The 18,253-nt window shown below is 34.6% G+C and overlaps 1 protein-coding gene across 3 annotated transcripts in view; it reads left to right on the top strand.

Annotated features, from left to right (window-relative positions):
- The window catches only part of LOC127837733 (uncharacterized), a 33,099-nt gene extending 15,925 nt beyond the window's left edge, over positions 1-17,174 (top strand). For 2 of the 3 annotated variants that reach the window (XM_052365048.1, XM_052365046.1), the window contains 8 exons: positions 117-145; positions 524-559; positions 4,401-4,460; positions 5,378-5,506; positions 7,679-7,761; positions 9,858-9,985; positions 11,619-11,742; positions 12,566-17,174. In XM_052365048.1, coding sequence (XP_052221008.1) covers positions 117-145; positions 524-559; positions 4,401-4,460; positions 5,378-5,506; positions 7,679-7,761; positions 9,858-9,985; positions 11,619-11,742; positions 12,566-12,690 — 714 coding nt within the window. In that variant the 3' untranslated portion in view covers positions 12,691-17,174. The remainder of the gene's footprint in view (positions 1-116; positions 146-523; positions 560-4,400; positions 4,461-5,377; positions 5,507-7,678; positions 7,762-9,857; positions 9,986-11,618; positions 11,743-12,565) is intronic. The other variant, XM_052365047.1, reaches the window with a different exon arrangement.
- The last annotated feature ends 1,079 nt before the right edge of the window (positions 17,175-18,253 follow it).

Genomic DNA, 18,253 nt, shown 5'->3' with positions numbered 1-18,253 from the left:
AAGTTTTTTAATCGTTTCTTAAAAAAAATATTTTTTTTTTATAAATTAATTGTTTTCTGAATAATTGTGTTTGCATAATTTATCTTAAAATATTAAAAAAATTTTTTTTTTTACAGAAACAGTTTGCAAAAGATCGGAAAGAATCGTAAGTAGTTACCTACTGCATGAATTATCAATATTGCTTCTTATTTGTATTTGAGAATTTGTAAATGCATTTGTATAATATTGGAAAGCACCTGATTTGTAACACAAGTCTGTGAACTAATTAGTTTTCTTTAACAGAGTGTAGAACAAATAATATAAATGAATAATAAAATATGCTGTTTTACACATTGCCATAATAAAAAATGTAACAACAACAATAATAACAACAATGCTACTAATAATCATCATAGAAATAGCTAATTGATAGGTGTATTATGTATACATCTTCAGTTGAATTAAAATAGCAGTGTATCTTATGTACACTGGAGATCTGCAATATAATGTTACTTGTATAAACATATTATTGTTTTATACTCAGTTTGAAAAAGATTTTACATAGTAAAACAATTCAGAGGTAAGTGTCTAAACCCTTTGCATGCTGGAAAATTTGTCGTCTGCTAAAATGTCGTCTGCTGAATTTCTAAAATTAGCATTTTCTTCGATTTTTTTCAAAGAATACTATCAGAATAGCAGACAGCTTGGATCCTGATGAGACAACACGTTCTGTGGCGTCTCATCTGGATCCAAACTGTTTGCAAATGCCTTCAAAATTCGGCTCCAGCACTGAAAGCGTTAAAAATGTGCATTCACTGATTATACATGTACAGGAATTGAAGTATTTGTAGAATGAAAGTTTTAAATGTATTTTGTGTTTTCGTTTAAACTGTGGTGTTACGGAAAGTTTTTAATCCCCAAGCAAATTCTCGCTACAAAAATCATGAAAGTTCTTCAGTACTGTTAATTATTTCAAACAGTTATTATAACATAATTGTATAATTGACATTAATGAAATACGCAAAATATTTATTATAACAAGGCATATTTCCCAATTTTTAACCGGTACAATTAGACTTGACCATTAGAGATCAAGATTAAAAACGTGAATAATATTGGGTTCAGTATTAACAACTTAAAAGAACTACCATATATTCCCTAATAAAGTTTTTACATTTCATGGGGACGGGGGCAGGCATTCAAACAGAACATTTAGATTCACTGTATATACATTTACAAAAAAACAACATTAACATTTTGCATGCTGGAAAATTTGTCGTCTGCTAAAATGTTGTCTGCTAGATTTCAAAAATTAGCATTTTCTTCAAAATTTTTTCAAACAATACTATCAGAATAGCAAACAGTTTGGATCCTGATGAGACGCCACGTTCTGTGGCGTCACATCTGGATCCAAACTGTTTGCACAGGCCTTCAAAATTCGGTTCCCGCACTGAAAGGGTTAAGCTGGAAGTTTTGGGAAAGACAAAAGGGTATGGGTATAGCGGAATATGTGGTCACTTATCAGTGGCCTATTAATGACAGCCATGAAAATGTACATGTGTAATCACATACAAAATGCAAACTCTCTCTCTTCTGTAGACTTCAAGTATTTGGAAAATAAGAGAAACACCAGATTTCCCATATTTAGTAACTATTTATCATGGGTTTCAATAAAGACATGGAAACTATTCAGCCTGAAAATTCAAATATTATGAGCCGATGTTATGAAAAAAGGAGTGTATCAATATTGAAAACATGGTCAGTGCTGATTTTATTGTTGTCATTGACATGTATTCAAATTGTTTGGCATTCAAAGGCCATAATTAATACAAAGTTTATACTATTAAATACATGTTATCCTGCTGTCTATATAGCATCTAAATAACAACATGATGAATGTACTGGCAAAGAGGATGGTTGATTGCAAAACTATGCTAAGTGTCTATTCTATGTATCAGGTATATAGCATTGTTATGCGTGGAGCCATCACTTGCGGGAAGTTCTGGTGTCCTCACAATATCCTGTAGCTTGGTAGAAGTGCCCATCTCAGGGGTTTTCCTAGCCATTTTGGGGAAAAGGAGTCTGGTCAAATTGGGATTTTTTAAATCGATAAAATTGCCAAATTGGGAATTATATTTGGACAAAATGACCCAAATTGGGATTATTTATCAACAAATATTGACACATCAGGCCATTTCCTGGCCAATAAAAAAATGCAATTTGCGCTTATTCCACTGAGTTGTGAAGAGCTATAATTTGATATAACCCTTTATAATAATTCTAATAAGGAAATCAAAATCTTTTAGAATAAAGTTATATACTATATTAGATGTTTATGAAATAAATTTGAGATATAAAAATTATAAGACACATCTTTCTAAAAACAAATGTTGTTTAATTGGTGTTTTTTTTTTCAATTTCGGTTTGGGATAAGGACCATTTGCTTTGAGTTTGCGTACGTTTTACGTCCTTTTTTAAATAGCAGGAAAACCCCTGCATCTATGTATAATTAATCTTGCCATTTTTCTTAATTTATATATTATACTTTTATTGTAGCCATTGAAATAGATAGAGCATAGTTGTAGCTATTTGTATTGTAGATTGTGAAAAGCATTTTAGAGAAATACATGTACATGATACATTAATTGTGTATTTGCTTTTATGGTGAATCTTTGTATATTTATTTTACTATTTGAACATACAGTAAAATGTAATATCAATCTGAAAGCACCCTTAGATTTTGTGTTTAATTTTGTAGGTATATATATTTTCACCCTAGAGTATACATATTTAACAACATGAAAGTCTATTATTGAAAAATGAAAAACATAATATTGTTCTTATTATTGTAAAATTAACAGCAATTAAACAAATAATTAAATCAACTTTGATATATTGTTGTTTTACTATTACTGTAAATACAAATGTTAGGAAATCATGCTTGTAGTGATTTCATTTCTTGTCATTCATTTCTAGGTATTTTTTTGTTTGTAAAGGATAAAATTATGACATAATTTTACATTTATTTGTAATTTGATATGATAGTATAATATAAATGTACTGTACGACACAAGCATTATTTGATCTATATTAAGGAAACCATGTTCCTTTTTTAATCCAAGCACCTTTCCTAAGTTAGCGCACGGCTGGTAGTCACAAAGCTTCTATAAGGAATCCTGTCTAGAATTTCATATCAATTTTTAACCAGGTTTTTAACCAGGTTTTTAACCAGGTTTTTAACCAGGTTTTCCGTAGGAAAAAACTGGTTATTAGATTGGCGAATGCGGGCGGGCTGGCGGGCTGGCAAAGGTCAAAAATGGCCATAAATGAGCTTGTCCTGGCCATAACTATGTCATTCATTGTGAGATTTTAAAATCAGTTGGCACATTTGTTCACCATCATGGGACGGTGTGTCGCACGAAAGAATCATGTCAATATCTCCAATGTCAAGGTCGCCACAACTAAAAATAGATTTAAAAAAAAAAAAAACTTACAAGGGGGGTTAATTTTGTTTGTTCATTTCAAAAGTTCAGTTTGAGTTTTCTCCCTTTATCAGATTTTTTTTTCACAATGAAAACCTGGTTTTGTGACAATTTTGTCCCTTGTTTAACACATGCAATATTTTCTTCTACAGATATATAAAGTATTATTCCTTATAGCAACATTACCTTGCTTAAAGCGTGTGAATGTAAAAAAATGAATACTGAAATAGGCAGAGATTTAAGATATTTTGTGAAAGAACGGAACTTCTAAAGAAGGATTTTCATACAGAGCTTTATGAATATGGGCCCAGTTATGTGGCTGAAATACATATTTCGATATGCATGTGCGTTAAGTGTTGCCCCTGATTAGCCTGTGCAGTCTGCACAGGCTAATCAGGCTAATCAGGGATGACACTTTCCCCCTAATCTGGGTATTGTCAAAACAGTCTTCCTTGAAACAAAAAATACAATAAAAGCGGAAAGTGTTGTCCCTAATGTGCCTGTGTGGGCTGCACAGGCTAATCTGGGACAACACTTTTTGCACATGCATTAAATCCCCTTTTTTACATAGTGCGGCTCATATGTTTTCATTTGTTATTACCTAGCTTCATTTGTTGTTTAGATGTACATGATTTTAGGTTAGGCATTTTGGATTTCTTCATCTTAATTGGGGAAATATATTAGAGTTGAAGATTTGTAGATGGGAGTAACAGTGGTCTTATACTGGCCAATATTAATTTCAACTAACTAAAAAATGAAGCTTACAATGATGCAAATATTAAATGCCAAAACATAAAATTATTGAAGAAAAGTAAGAAAGATCAGTATTCTTTCAAATTGAAAATGATTATTAATTTATTATTAATTGTATCAGACTGAAATAATGTATTATGAATCATATACCTGTCTGACATGTGTATATGTTTAGATATTTTGTAGGGAGGAGGATGTTTCCAAACTGAAAGTGGTTGCCACTTCAAAATCACTGTCAAAAACAAAGTAAGTACCCCAGTGTGATTGCTTTTTCAATTTGGTAATGCAAAATAATCTCCCAATGAAATTTTTAACTGCTGTAAAACATAGCTGAAATAAACTTGATGAAATACTAAAACACTGCTGCCATATTTGTTTATTATTTATTTGAATTTTGTATTCTTTATCTGTATATGACATCCAATCATGTTTTATCATTTGCACTTTGTTAGCATCCAATATTTTAGTGTATTGGAAGTGTCTACATCAAATTTATTTCATATTAGAGGGTCCAAATGGAATTGATCATTTATAATTCTTTAAGCCAATAAATAATGGTAGTAAGGTTTTTAGGAGGCATTTGATGTTTCATTGTTATAATCAGGTGTGCTATGCACTCTATAATCATCATGTCGTATATGCGATGAATTATCATTTTGTTAATGAAGATGCTATGTTTTGCACATAGACAGAAACCCCACATTGGTGACCCCATACCCTCCCCTTTGTTTCATAATCAACGCCCGACCTCCGGCAGGATATCTATGTTACTTTATAATGCTCCTTTGTGTTTTCAGACATGGGCAGAACTCCCACATTGGTGACCCCAGACCCACGTTCCCTCCCCTGTGTTTCACCATCAATGCCTGACCGATGCGGGATATCTCTACTAATTTATAATGCTCCTTTGTGTTTTCAGACATGGGCAGAACTCCCACATTGGTGACCCCAGACCCACGTTCCCTCCCCTGTGTTTCACCATCAATGCCTGACCGATGCGGGATATCTCTACTAATTTATAATGCTCCTTTGTGTTTTCAGACATGGGCAGAACTCCCACATTGGTGACCCCAGACCCACGTTCCCTCCCCTGTGTTTCACCATCAATGCCTGATCGATGTGAGATATCTCTACTAATTTATAATGCTCCTTTGTGTTTTCAGACATGGGCAGAACTCCCACATTGGTGACCCCAGACCCACGTTCCCTCCCCTGTGTTTCACCATCAATGCCCGACCTCCCGCGGGATATCTCTACTACTTTGCCTATGGGCCTGACATGAACCCTCACAGGTTTGGCACTCTAGATCTCCGTAAAACTCTCTAATTTATCATTGGAGTCGGGTTCTGAGAAAACTGGGCATAATGCATGTGCATAAAGTGTTGTCCCAGATTAGCCTGTGCAGTCTGCACATGCATTATGCCCAGTTTTCTCAGAACACGACTCATTGTGTTGGCCTCAATAATTATGAAGAAAATGTTATATTAATGTATAAACTTCAAATGTAGAACAATTTATTGCAATACAGAGCGGTTTTTTGTCCCTTACAACCCGAACACCTCCATAGCAGATAAGTAAACTGGTATGAAAATTGACATTTGTTTGTCGGACTATAACTTGTCTTATGAAGTTTTCCTAAAATTGTAAGTGTATGACATTAAAACTTGCTTGATTTTTTCCTTCACATAAAAACACAGCTGTGCATGTGCATACAGTCCAACCCCTACTTCCGGTCACCCCTCCGGTCTGTGCCGCGACCGTCGATAAAAACTATATAATGCACCCCTCTTAAGCGGTAACCCCGTTTCTCCGGCCAGCGGCCAGCAATTTTGCATCCCAAATATTAAATTCCCCCCATATGAGTGGTCATGCGCAAGTAAGTCAGTCATGTACATTGGCAACATTACACAGACGCAACGGCGAAAAAATCGATACGTACTTCCAGTCTGCGGTTTAGGCCCTGTAGTACTGAAGCGTGATGTGTGATAAACATTTTGACAGCCAGTTTGCAAATTGCAATTAATTAGCGGCGGATTATAGGGTTATCGGGTTAAAAGCAATATGCGACCGTTTGATCTTTTTTATTTCCGCACGTGCGAATATCACCTATTATTACTGGAAAAAAGGAGATTCTTAATTTATGATTTATTATTTGTAGCTCATACTATTTCAAGCACACATTTATGACAATTATCGGCTAATTAAAAGTTAAAAAGAACAACAAAACTTTTAACCGAATTCAACTGATCTACATGTTCTCTGTGCTACAAAGTTTTTATCCCAAAAAAAATACACGCATGCTTTCGAACCATGGGTATGGCGTGACATTGTACATTGGTGCATAAATTTCGCGCGCTTTTGTCGGGACAAAGGAAATACACGATGCTAGAATTTGTAAACGTCTTGTTAACATTAAACTTTCGGGAGTGTGTTTCGGATTACAAATTATTATTTTCATTTGGGAATAAAACAAAACATTTATATTTGTTTTATATTAACAGTGATTTCAATATTAATTTTGATAAAACCCTTTACGCGGCGAAAACACGTTTTTATAATATTATGCATGAAAAGCACGATTACCAGGAGGATTACACCCGGTTGCTATTATCAGTCTCTTAAGTAACTGGCCACGATTTTATCGTGAAGGAGATCACTGTCGGAACCAATTCGTGCGGTAGGTATTCAAAGCCATAAAACTGCAATAAACCGATTAAATTATCGATTTATAGTGACACGGGAGTTATTCACGCATAACTGATTCACAACTGTTCCCATCTTAAGTGCATTGGGGCCATACAACGCGCATTGTGTAAACAATGAATCATGAGAATGATTCTTTTTCATTGACTTGATTTTGATGATGATGATATTGAGGATGATTAGAAAGATGAATAGAATATTTTTTGAATGAAAATGTTGTCTTAAAGCTGATTTTAGAAAGGAAGAAATGAAATTATTTTAAGTATATACATTGTTTAGTACATGTACACATATTTACCATTTTGTTTATACAAAAATTGAACAGTTGGCCATGCACTCATCAACTCCAGACTCCCTATGACCCAACCCCCTCTTAAGAGGCCACCCCGCTTAAGCAGCCAATTTGGCTGTTTCCCTTGACTGGCTGCTTAAGAGGGGTTGGACTGTATTTATATTACAAGTGTCTTACTGTCATAGTATAAGACTTACTCTGGGAAAACCGGACTTAATACATGGGCGTTAAGTGTTGAGGCAGATTAGCCTGTGCAGTTTGCACAGACTAATCATGGACAACTCTTTCAGTTTTTATTGTATTTTTTGTTTTAAGGAAGACTCTTCTTAGCAAAAATATAGTTAAGGCGGAAAGTGTCATTCCTGATTAGCCTGTGCAAACTGCACAGACTTATCTGGGAAGACACTTATTGCACTTGCATAAAGCCCAGTTTTCCTAGAATGAGTCTTTTACGTATGATTGCGCACAGGCTGGGAAGCTACATTCAACGAGAGATAGACCACAGGTACTGGGGACTGCTGTTCGGCTTCAACCTGGTATTCAACAAGAAAGGTACCCTTTATAGGAACAATCAAACGGTTATTAAGAACATCAATTCTGTTTTGTAGAATCTATTGACATCCCAACAATGATAACTTCCTCACATCCATTCAAACCAGAAGATGGTTTCAGTACATCCTTATACATTTGTTATTATTTGTAAACCAGTTGCATTGATTTGAACCATGTTCTGGGGAAACTGGACTTAATGCATATGTGTTTAGTGTCATCCCAAATAAGCCTGTGCAGTCAACACAGGTTAATAAGGGACGATACTTTCTGCCTAAACTAAATTTTCATTTAGAATAGACTGCCTTAAAACCAAATAATTCAATTGTTGCTTAAAATCTAGCAAAATACTTAACACACATGCATTAAGCCCAGTTTTTCCAGAGGAGCCTCATTTTAAAATCCAAACTCGAGCATCCCAACTGGTTTGCAAGATGTGACACTCTAAAAGGGCTGATTGAGATTGTCGTCAATCAGATTGGCAATGTGCCAGACTGACGTTAAACTTAACCCTTTACCTCTCAGATATGCATTTTGACCAATTTGAAGTTCCTAACAAAATCAAATTAAATTAAAAACTTTTCTTAATAGATTTAAGTTTTAAAGGCTTCATTTGCAACTCTTTGCAGCAGAAATCAGAACAGCCTTCAAGTTACTCGCAGGCTTTTAAGGTTTTATGCTTTGTGCATATAGCCATTTCATTGTGCTTCTCAGAGCAGAAAAGGGTTAAGAATAAGCAAATGACTGAGACTCCCAGATAACCCTTTACCCCTTATACACGCATTTGTCGTCCTTCAGAACATCAAATTAAATTTAAGTCCTTTCTAAATATATTTAAGTTTGAAAGTCTCCATTTCCAACCCAAAGATAATGATGAGTAGCAAACAGCATAACACCGGAACAGGTTAACTAAAAATAAAGGATATTTGAAAGAGTTAAAGGATATGAACACAATTATATGTGCAGATGTTTAGTGAAAATTAATAGAATAGCACTAGCTGATGTTTAGTGAAAATGAATAGAATAGCACTAGCTGATGTTAAGTGAAAAAAAAAGAATGGCACTAGCTAATGTTTAGTGAAAATGAATAGAATAGCACTAGCTGAAATTTAGTGAAAATGAATAGAATAACACTAGCTGAATAGAATAACACTAGCTGAATTTTAGAGGAAATGAATAGAACAACAATAGCTGAAATTAAGTGAAAATGAATAGAATAGCACTTGCTGAAATTTAGTGAAAATTAATAGAATAGCATTAGCTGAAATTAAGTGAAAATGAATAGAATAACACTAGCTGAAATTTAAAGGAAATGAATAGAATAGCACTAGCTGGTGTTTAGTGAAAATGAATAGAATAGCACTAGCTGAAATTTAGTGACAATGAATAGAATAATAGAATAGCACTAGCTGAAATTTAGTGAAAATGAATAGAATAGCACTAGCTGAAATTTAGAGGAAATGAATAGGATAGCACTAGCTGAAATTTAGTGAAAATGAATAGAATAATACTAGCTGAAATTTAGAGGAAATTAATAGAATAACACTAGCTGAAATTTAGTGACAATGAATAGAATAATAGAATAGCACTAGCTGAAATTTAATGACAATGAATAGAATAATACTAGCTGAAATTTAGAGGAAATGAATAGAATAACACTAGCTGAAATTTAGTGAAAATGAATAGAATAGCACTAGCTGAAATTTATAGGAAATGAATAGAATAGCACTAGCTGAAATTTAGAGGAAATTATTAGAATAGCACTAGCTGAAATTTTGAGGAAATGAAAAGAATAGCACTAGCTGAAATTTAGTGAAAATGAATAGAATAGCACTAGCTGAAATTTAGAGGAAATGAATAGCATTACATGAGCTGAAATTTAGAGGAAATGAATAGCATTACATGAGCTGAAATTTAGAGAAAATGAATAGCATTACATGTGCTGAAATTGAGAGGAAAATGAATCGCATTACATGTTCTGAAATTTACAAATCATAGAGATTGAGGCTTGGCACAAAAAAAGGCATTGTAACTTTAATTTGTGATACAATGTTATATGATATGGGATCCTGTTCTTGTAAGTGTGTGTTGTTTGTCAGGTACAAGTGAGGAGGCCGGTGGATTCGCCAATCTGGAGTTCAACCCACTGAGGTCTGTGGAGGGGTGTATTTACCGCATCACACCCGCCGAACTGCTGAGGTTGGACAAATGTGTGGGATATCCACAGGTGAGTTAGCATAACTGAAAGTCCATTACACCAGTATGTTTTCTTATTGAAAAAGCTTTGTTACCAGCTTTGCTAATTGTAATGCGTCACCTTGCAAATTTAATATACCACTGTACCAGTATCATAATTTTCTTTTTGAAAAAGCTTTAATTTGTTTCAAGCTTTGTTTGTTGAAATGGGTCGCCTTGCTAAGGCATGGATGAGGTAGCAGCAGAGTTTGCCAGACATGGGCCCATTCTTATCAAGAGTCTTATGGAAAATATTAGTTTAAAACATGTTAAAAGTTATGAAGAATTGATGATGATTGAATTTCATATTGTTTGTGTCAGGTGTTCTTAAAGCACACAGTGAGTAAGGAATCACAATTTTTATCGTCGTTCACCCTCATTTACAGTACTATGCCCATATGGTTGTTGTCTCAATTTATTGTCCCCTACCGGCGAAACTGGAGGAGACTTATGGTTTGCGCTCTGTGCGTTAATCCGTCACACTTTTTTGGATCCTGCGATAAATTTAAAAGTTCTTCATATTTTTTCATGAAACTTGATACATGGACAGATGGCAATATGGAGATTATGCACGTCATTTAATTTTGTTCCTACGTCAATAATTCTGGTTGCTATGGCAACAAATAGATTAGAAATATTAACAAAAAGACTAGAAATATTGCTGAAAATAGTGGATTCTGCGATAACTTTAAAAGTTCATCCTATTTTTGCATTAAACTTGAAACATGGATAGATGGCAATATGGAGATTATGTATGTCATTTCATTGTGTTCCTACGTCAATAATTATGGTTGCTATGGCAACAAATATACTAGAAATATTGCAGAAAATGGTGGAGTTTCACCGGTAGGGGACTTATAATTGCTTGGCAATAGTCTTATTTACTGTATATCCTGTTACGACGTAACTGAGAGAATACTGGAATCACCATAGACATCTGCCCAAATGCTTTTGTGGACATTTTATCCACTAAACACCTGCAACCATGTGCTGTTGCAATTTGGATTACCCAAGATTGTCATTTGAGTTGGGTACAGGGATTGCATAAGATTGCCCAAAAATGGTCATTTGAGTTGGGTACAGGGATTGTATAAGATTGCCCAAAATGGTCATTTAAGTTGGGCACAGTGGATTGTATAAGATTGCCCAAGATGGTCATTTAAGTTGGGTACAGTGGATTGTAAAATATAGCCCAAGATTGTCATTTAAGTTGGGTACAGTGGATTGTATAAGATTGCTCAAGATTGTCATTTAAGTTGAGAACAATGGATTGTATCAGATAGCCCAATATTGTCATTTGAGTTGAGAACAGTGGATTGTATAAGATAGCCCAATATTGTCATTTGAGTTGGGTATAGTGGATTGTATAAGTTTTTCCCAAGATTGTCATTTGAGTGTGGTACAGTGGATTGTCCAAAATTGCCCAAGATTTCATTTGAGTAGGGTACAGTGGATTGTCCAAAATTGCCAAAGATAGTCATTTGAGTTGGGTAAAGTGGATTGTAGAAGATGTCCAAAGATTGTTATTTGAGTTGGGAACAGTGGATTGTCCAAAATTGCCTGATATTGTCATTTGAGTTGGGTGCAGTTATTAAGGTAGTGTGATCAAGGTATTGTGTTTCCAGCACTACGCCCATGTGGTGTTGCCTGTCTGGTTATCCAACTCGGCCGATGTGGATGCGGTAGGGGTCTCCCAGTACTGTGTGCCCGCCCTCACCTTCATAGCACAGCAGCACTGGACTGAGACCGGTTGGTATTCACCATGTTAACATCTACCACTTAGATACACATTTTTTTGCGTTTGAAGTCCCTTAGAAAATCAAATTTAATTATAGACCATTCTTACTAAATTCAAGTTTTAAAGGCTTCATTTCTAGTCCTAAGGTATTGATGAGCAGTAAACAGCATAAAACCTGAACAGCCTGCGGGTTACAAAATAAATGTTTTATATAAGTATTTTCTCTGTATTGTTTTTTAGACCCATTTTTGGGGGATAAAAGAGAAAGGAACCAGTGATGGCTGTAGAATATGCCATGTATATGTATACACAATAACGACTCGTTTCAAGTTAAATGTTTTTATGAGAAATATTGTATTATTTTCAAGTCCATATGTACTTGACTACACGTTTTACTACCCATTTTGGGTGCTGTTAAATGAGACTTATTTCAACTTACGGTAGATTTGCTTTATTTTGAATATACAAATGAAATACAATTGTTGAGTCATTTAAACTTGTAATTTATGTGACTCTTACATTATATTCTGAATACATGATGCCAAAAAAATTGCATTATTTTAACTACATCATATAACCAGGGTACTATTGCAGTATGCTTTGTGACAAATACCATGATTATAATGTTTAATATTCCTTATATTTTGTATACATGTTCAATGAAATTTAAAAAATATTAGCGCAAAGAAACGTCATAGAAGATTACAAAAATTAAATAGTTAGAACACAAATTGAAAAGGTCATTGAATCTGCATAGTGGGTCACCAAAACAGGTAATTGGCCATAAATACATCAAATGTGTCATTTCAAGTTGTTGCAACATTCCCATTGTAGAACGACAGTTGCCGTGTGACTACGCATTATCCCAGTGTATAAAGAGTGCTGACCTTGTGACCCCTAGTTACCGCGACTCCCTTGTTGCCATGGCAGCACAGCAGCCTGTACAGGTGGCCGGTTGATAAGGCGATGACACATTGATGACCAGCAACTGTTTTGCAGAATATTTTCATTGAAAGTCAGAAGGTCCTATCAGTGTATGTGCTTAGAAGGCTGATAAGGCATTCTGGCTCTCAGCAGATGATTGTTCCATGAAAGCCAGGTCATTTCAGTGTATGTAACAAGAAGACTGATAAGGCATTCTGGCCTGCAAAGAGGGAGATATTGAATGAATTTGTTAATACCTAAACATCCAAACGCTAAACAATTGCTTATAAGCTAAGGAATAGCTCTAAAACTTAATTAATTTTAATGCTAACAAGGTCTTACACCAAACAATCCTGTTTTAATTGGACATATTATCGTTTTTTTAACAGTAATGTAACTCCTTTAATTGATTTGTATACACCCAATATCATGGACAATTTTGCAGTGGAATTAATGTGCTGTATTATTATCTAGAGTAAACTGGTGTGATGTTAACCCATTTATGCCTAGCGTCTAGGCCAGCGTCTAGAAAAAGGCCTTTGCAAACAGCGTAGACCCAGATGAGACACCGCATGATGGGGCATCTCATCAGGGTCTGCGCTGTTTGCTGAAAGGAATTTCTGTAAGAAATATTCTAAATATAGAAATAAATATATTAGACATCCCTAATTTTGGAAATAAATTAATCCAATTTAGAAGGATGGGGGAGTCCACTAGGCATAAATGGGTTAAAATAGAGGTTTAGTGTTAAGCACAGTGTGATAAAAGAATGTTACTGTGATGTTGTAAGTGAATACCTTTGCAAAATTGTGATAAAAAGTTTTATCCAGAATTCAATCTTGTTGAGGGATGTACGTGTATACAGTTGCATGTGTTTGTAATCACTTTTAACCCTTTCCCACTTAGTTATGTATTTTCGTGCATTTTTAGTTCCTTAGAAACGTACATTTAATTTAAGAACGTTCTTACTAGATTCAAGTTTTTAAGGCTTCATCTCCAAACCTTGAGATACTGATGAGCAGCAAACTGCATCAGGCCTGAACAGACTGCAAGTTACTAGCAGGCTGTTCTGGTTTTATGCTGTTTGCACATAGCCATTTTCACTTTGCTTCTGAGTGGGAAAGGGTTAAGATTGTTTTTTAGTTATGGTTGATGAAGAGTTAATGTTCCACAACATTCTTGTATATTGGTACCCATTGTTTTTTATGTCCCCCACCACTATAGTGGCAGACATATTGTTTTTGCCCTGTCTGTTGGTTGGTTGGTTTGTGTGTTTGTTTGTTTGTTTGCTCCAACTTTAACATTTTGCCATAACTTATGCAATATTGAAGATAGCAACTTCATATTTGGCATGCATGTATATTTCATGGAGCTGCACATTTTGAGTGGTGAAAGGTCAAGGTCATCCTTCAATGTCAAAGGTAAAAAATATAGCTTCAAAGAGGAGCAGAAGGGTACATAGTGTTTCTTACAACAAACACATATCTTGTTTAAATTATATCTAAGTGGTCATGAAACTTAGCTTGGATATAAAAACTGATTTGTGGCTGATGCAAAACACTTGTCTTTTAGCAATAAAATTAAGAAAGCGTTGGGACTAATGCATTTACAAGTAATTACAGTTTTGAAAGTGCATGAAATGAGAAAAATATATATAACGTTGTTTGTTGTTTTGTGGGCTTGTTGTAATGTATATTGTATTGTGGTAAGGAATTGACGGTTTTATTTTGCAAGCTAAGGAAATCTGTACACTTTAAAAGTGATTTAGCGAGAATAAATTAATGGCAGGGGGGGAGGGGCATAAAAAGGGGCACTGTAAATCATTTTATTGTAATCTTTGCTTTGAACTTTGTACATTGTACTTGACTTTATTGTGCTGTTTCGACTTCAGTTTTATATTAAAGCATTCATTCAGCATATAAAAGAGAAAATATTCCAGTTAAAAATAGTTTGATGCTTATACTGTATGTTTCTCATTAATATGGTCAAAAAGCAAATAAAAACATGCTAGATTTTTCTGTACTGACAATCAAAAGAGTATCAAAAAGGCTGGAGCAATATTTTTAAAGGGTGGGGCATACATTTGGAAGGTGGGGGGACTTATATATTATAAAATGGTTGGGCATACAATTGGAAGAGCCCAACCCTTCCATTCAGCTTTAGCTGAATCCCTACTTCATATGCTGGTACTCATAATTGTTCTGTAAAGTTTTGTAACATTGGACTGGTTCTGTGTTTGTTATTATATAAATAATTTGTGACAATATTATGGCTAACAAAATAAACCTGTTTAATATACTAACTTAATTGGAGCAATATTCGGGATGATTTCTAAATACTCTTGCATTATAACCTTGCTGCACTTTTGTTAAATGAAGAGGTGCAACATTAACATTTGCTCATTTTAAACCAGGCACTTAGGTACTGAGTCTTTTGAGTGAGGCTTAGAATCTGCAGATTCTCAAGCCTTAACCCTTTGCCCCTTATAAACACACATTGATGCGTTTGTAGTCCCTTAGAAAATCTAATTACATTTAAAATCTTCTTTACTAGCATCAAGTTTTAAAGGCTTCATTTCCAACCCTTAGATACTGATGAGCAGCAAACAGCATAAAACCTGAACAGACTGCAAGTTACTCCCAGGCTATTCAGGTTTTATGCTGGTTGCAAATGCCATTTTTACTTTGCTTCTCAGAGGGAGAGGGTTAAATGGTAGGCGCCTGTTAAAAAAGTTACATGTGGATAGCGATATGTAGAAACCAAACAAAAAGATCTTTAATTGATATGTGCCTATTGTTCTCCTTCTTCAATCATTAATTGTTGTATTTGGTGATCAAGACAATAAGATGACATTGTTATGCCATGTTAAATACGTTAAAAAGGCTTCCCCACAGTTTGTGAATGAAGCTATGTTTCTACCATAGGATTTTCATTTGTTAATGTTTCGGATATTGATGGAAGAAAAATAATTTTACTTTTTTCTATGAACATCTATGATCGTTTTGATGCGAAATAAATTGAGTATTATTTCTTAATAAATTCAACAGTGATTACCATGTCATTGTGAAATGTCTATTTTTAGCTCACCTGAGCAGAACGTGCTCATGGTGAGCTTTTGTGATCGCTTTTGTCTGTCGTCCGTTGTCCATTGTGCGGCGTCAACACTTGCCTGTTAACTCTCTAGAGGCCACATTTATTGTCCAATCTTCATGAAATTTGGTCAGAAGATTGGTTTCAATGATATCTTGGATGAGTTTGAAAATGGTTACGTTTGCTTGAAAAACATGGCTGCCAAGGGGCGGGGCATTTTTTCTTAAAAGGCTATATATGGCTATTGTAAAATCTTGTTAACACTCTAGAGGCCACATTTATTGTCTGATCTTCATAAAATTTGGTCAGAAGATTCATCCCAATAATATCTTAGACGAGTTTGAAAATGATGCCAGTTGGTTGAAAAACATGGCCGCCAGGGGGCGGGGCATTTTTCCTTATTTGGCTATAGTAAAACCTTGTTAACACTCTAGAGGCCACATTTATTTTCCGATCTTCATGAAACTTGCTCAGAAGATTTGTCCCACTGATAATATGGATGAGTTAAAAAATGGTAACCTTTGCGCTTGAAAAACATGGCTGCCAAGGGGCGGGGCATTTTTCCTTATATGGCTATTTATGGCTATAGTAAAATCTTGTTAACACTCTAGAGGCCACATTTATTGTCCAATCTTCATGAAACTTAGTCAGAAGATTCATCAGAATAATATCTTGGACGAATTTGAAAAAGATGCCGGTTGGTTGAAAATCATGGCGGCCAGGGGGTGGGGCATTTTTTCTTATATGGCTGTAGTAAAACCTAATTGTTAACACTCTAGAGGCCACATTTATTGTCCAATCTTGATGAAATATGGTCAGAAGATTTGTCTTAATGATATCTTGGATGAGTTCGAAAATGGTTACGTTTGCTTGAAAAACATGGCCGCCAAGTGGCGGGGCATTTTTCCTTATATGGCTATATAAGGCTATAGTAAAATCTTGTTAACACTCTAGAGGCCACATTTATAGTCCGGTCTTCATGAAACTCGGTCAGAAGATTCATCCCAATAATATCTTGGACGAGTAAAAAAATGATGCCGGTTGGTTGAAAAACATGGCCACTACGGGGCGGGGCTATTTTCCTTATATGCCTATAGTAAAACCTTGTTAACACTTTAGAGGTCACTTTTATTTTCCGATCATCATGAAACTTGGTCAGAAGATTTGTCCCAATGATATCTTGGATGAGTTCGAAAATGGTTTTGATTGCTTTAAAAAACATGGCCACCAGGGGCGGGGCATTTTTCCTTATATGGCTATATATGACTATAGTAAAACCTTGTTACCTCTAGAGGCCACATTTATTGTCCAATCTTCATGAAATTTTGTCAGAAGATTGGTCGCAATGATATCTTGGATTAGTGCGAAAATAATTATGTTTGCTTGAAAAAAATGGCTTCCAAGGGGTGGGGCATTTTTCCTAATATGGCTATAGTAAAATCTTGTTAACACTCTAGAGGCCACATTTACTGTCCGATCTTCATGAAACTTGGTCAGAAGATTCATCCCGATAATATCTTGGACGAGTTCAAAAATGATGCCGGTTGGTTAAAAAACATGGCTGCCAGAGGGTGGGGCATTTTTCCTTATTGGCTATAGTAAAACCTAATTGTTAACACTCTAGAGGCCACATTTATTTTCTGATCTTCGTGAAACTTGGTCAGAAGATTTGTCCCAATAATATCTTGTTATTTCAGGTGAGCGACTTTGGGCCTTTCAGACCCTCTTGTTGTAATTTATCTTGTGTGTTGCTTGTTATGTAAGTGTGAATAATAATAGTATATAGATTTGTATGTATTTGACATATAATATATACATATATATTTTCAAAATTATAATGCATATATTGTAGATAGCTTATTTACAAAAATAAATAAACACATATAAATATATTATATATAAAGGAAGTATTTACAAATAATAAATTATTTATAGAGCTCTTTATTTATTGAGTGATCTCATGCTTTAGCTGCTATATTGCTCTTTTATTTCTCAGGCTAGAATGTATTCAAATGTGCACCATGTCACCACTATTTATATACTACTAGACATTATCAAATTGCTTATTACGTAGCTACCATTAGGATGTCATGTAGCTCCCCGCCAAAATTGATCGAATGTTAATAATGAATATTTAAACTTTGTTAGTTATATATAGGAATTGGTCTTAAGTGGATGATAAACAGTATTTGCTCAAATAACTTTTTGTTACAGGGTTAATAAAATTGATTACAAACATGTTTGTGTGAATAATATAGTATTTTGACAAAAATTAAGCATTTTGTCATGGAAACAAGACAACAGTTTAATGTATAAATGTTTGATTTGCAAGCATAGTCAAATTTGATTTTGTTAGTACGGTATTGCTGTTTGTTTTGACCTTTTCTCTGTTAATTTATTTCATCCATTGTAGAATGATTTTGTGAACAATGTTTTGCTGTGTAAGCTAATCTTACATTCAAAAGAGAATTAATGTTAAAAAAACAACATGATCTCTGAAAAATATAC

Source organism: Dreissena polymorpha, chromosome 7, assembly GCF_020536995.1.
Source record: "Dreissena polymorpha isolate Duluth1 chromosome 7, UMN_Dpol_1.0, whole genome shotgun sequence".
Lineage (NCBI taxonomy): Eukaryota > Metazoa > Mollusca > Bivalvia > Myida > Dreissenidae > Dreissena > Dreissena polymorpha.
Note: the sequence above shows the minus strand (reverse complement) of the source record. Positions and strands in the feature narration are given on the sequence as shown.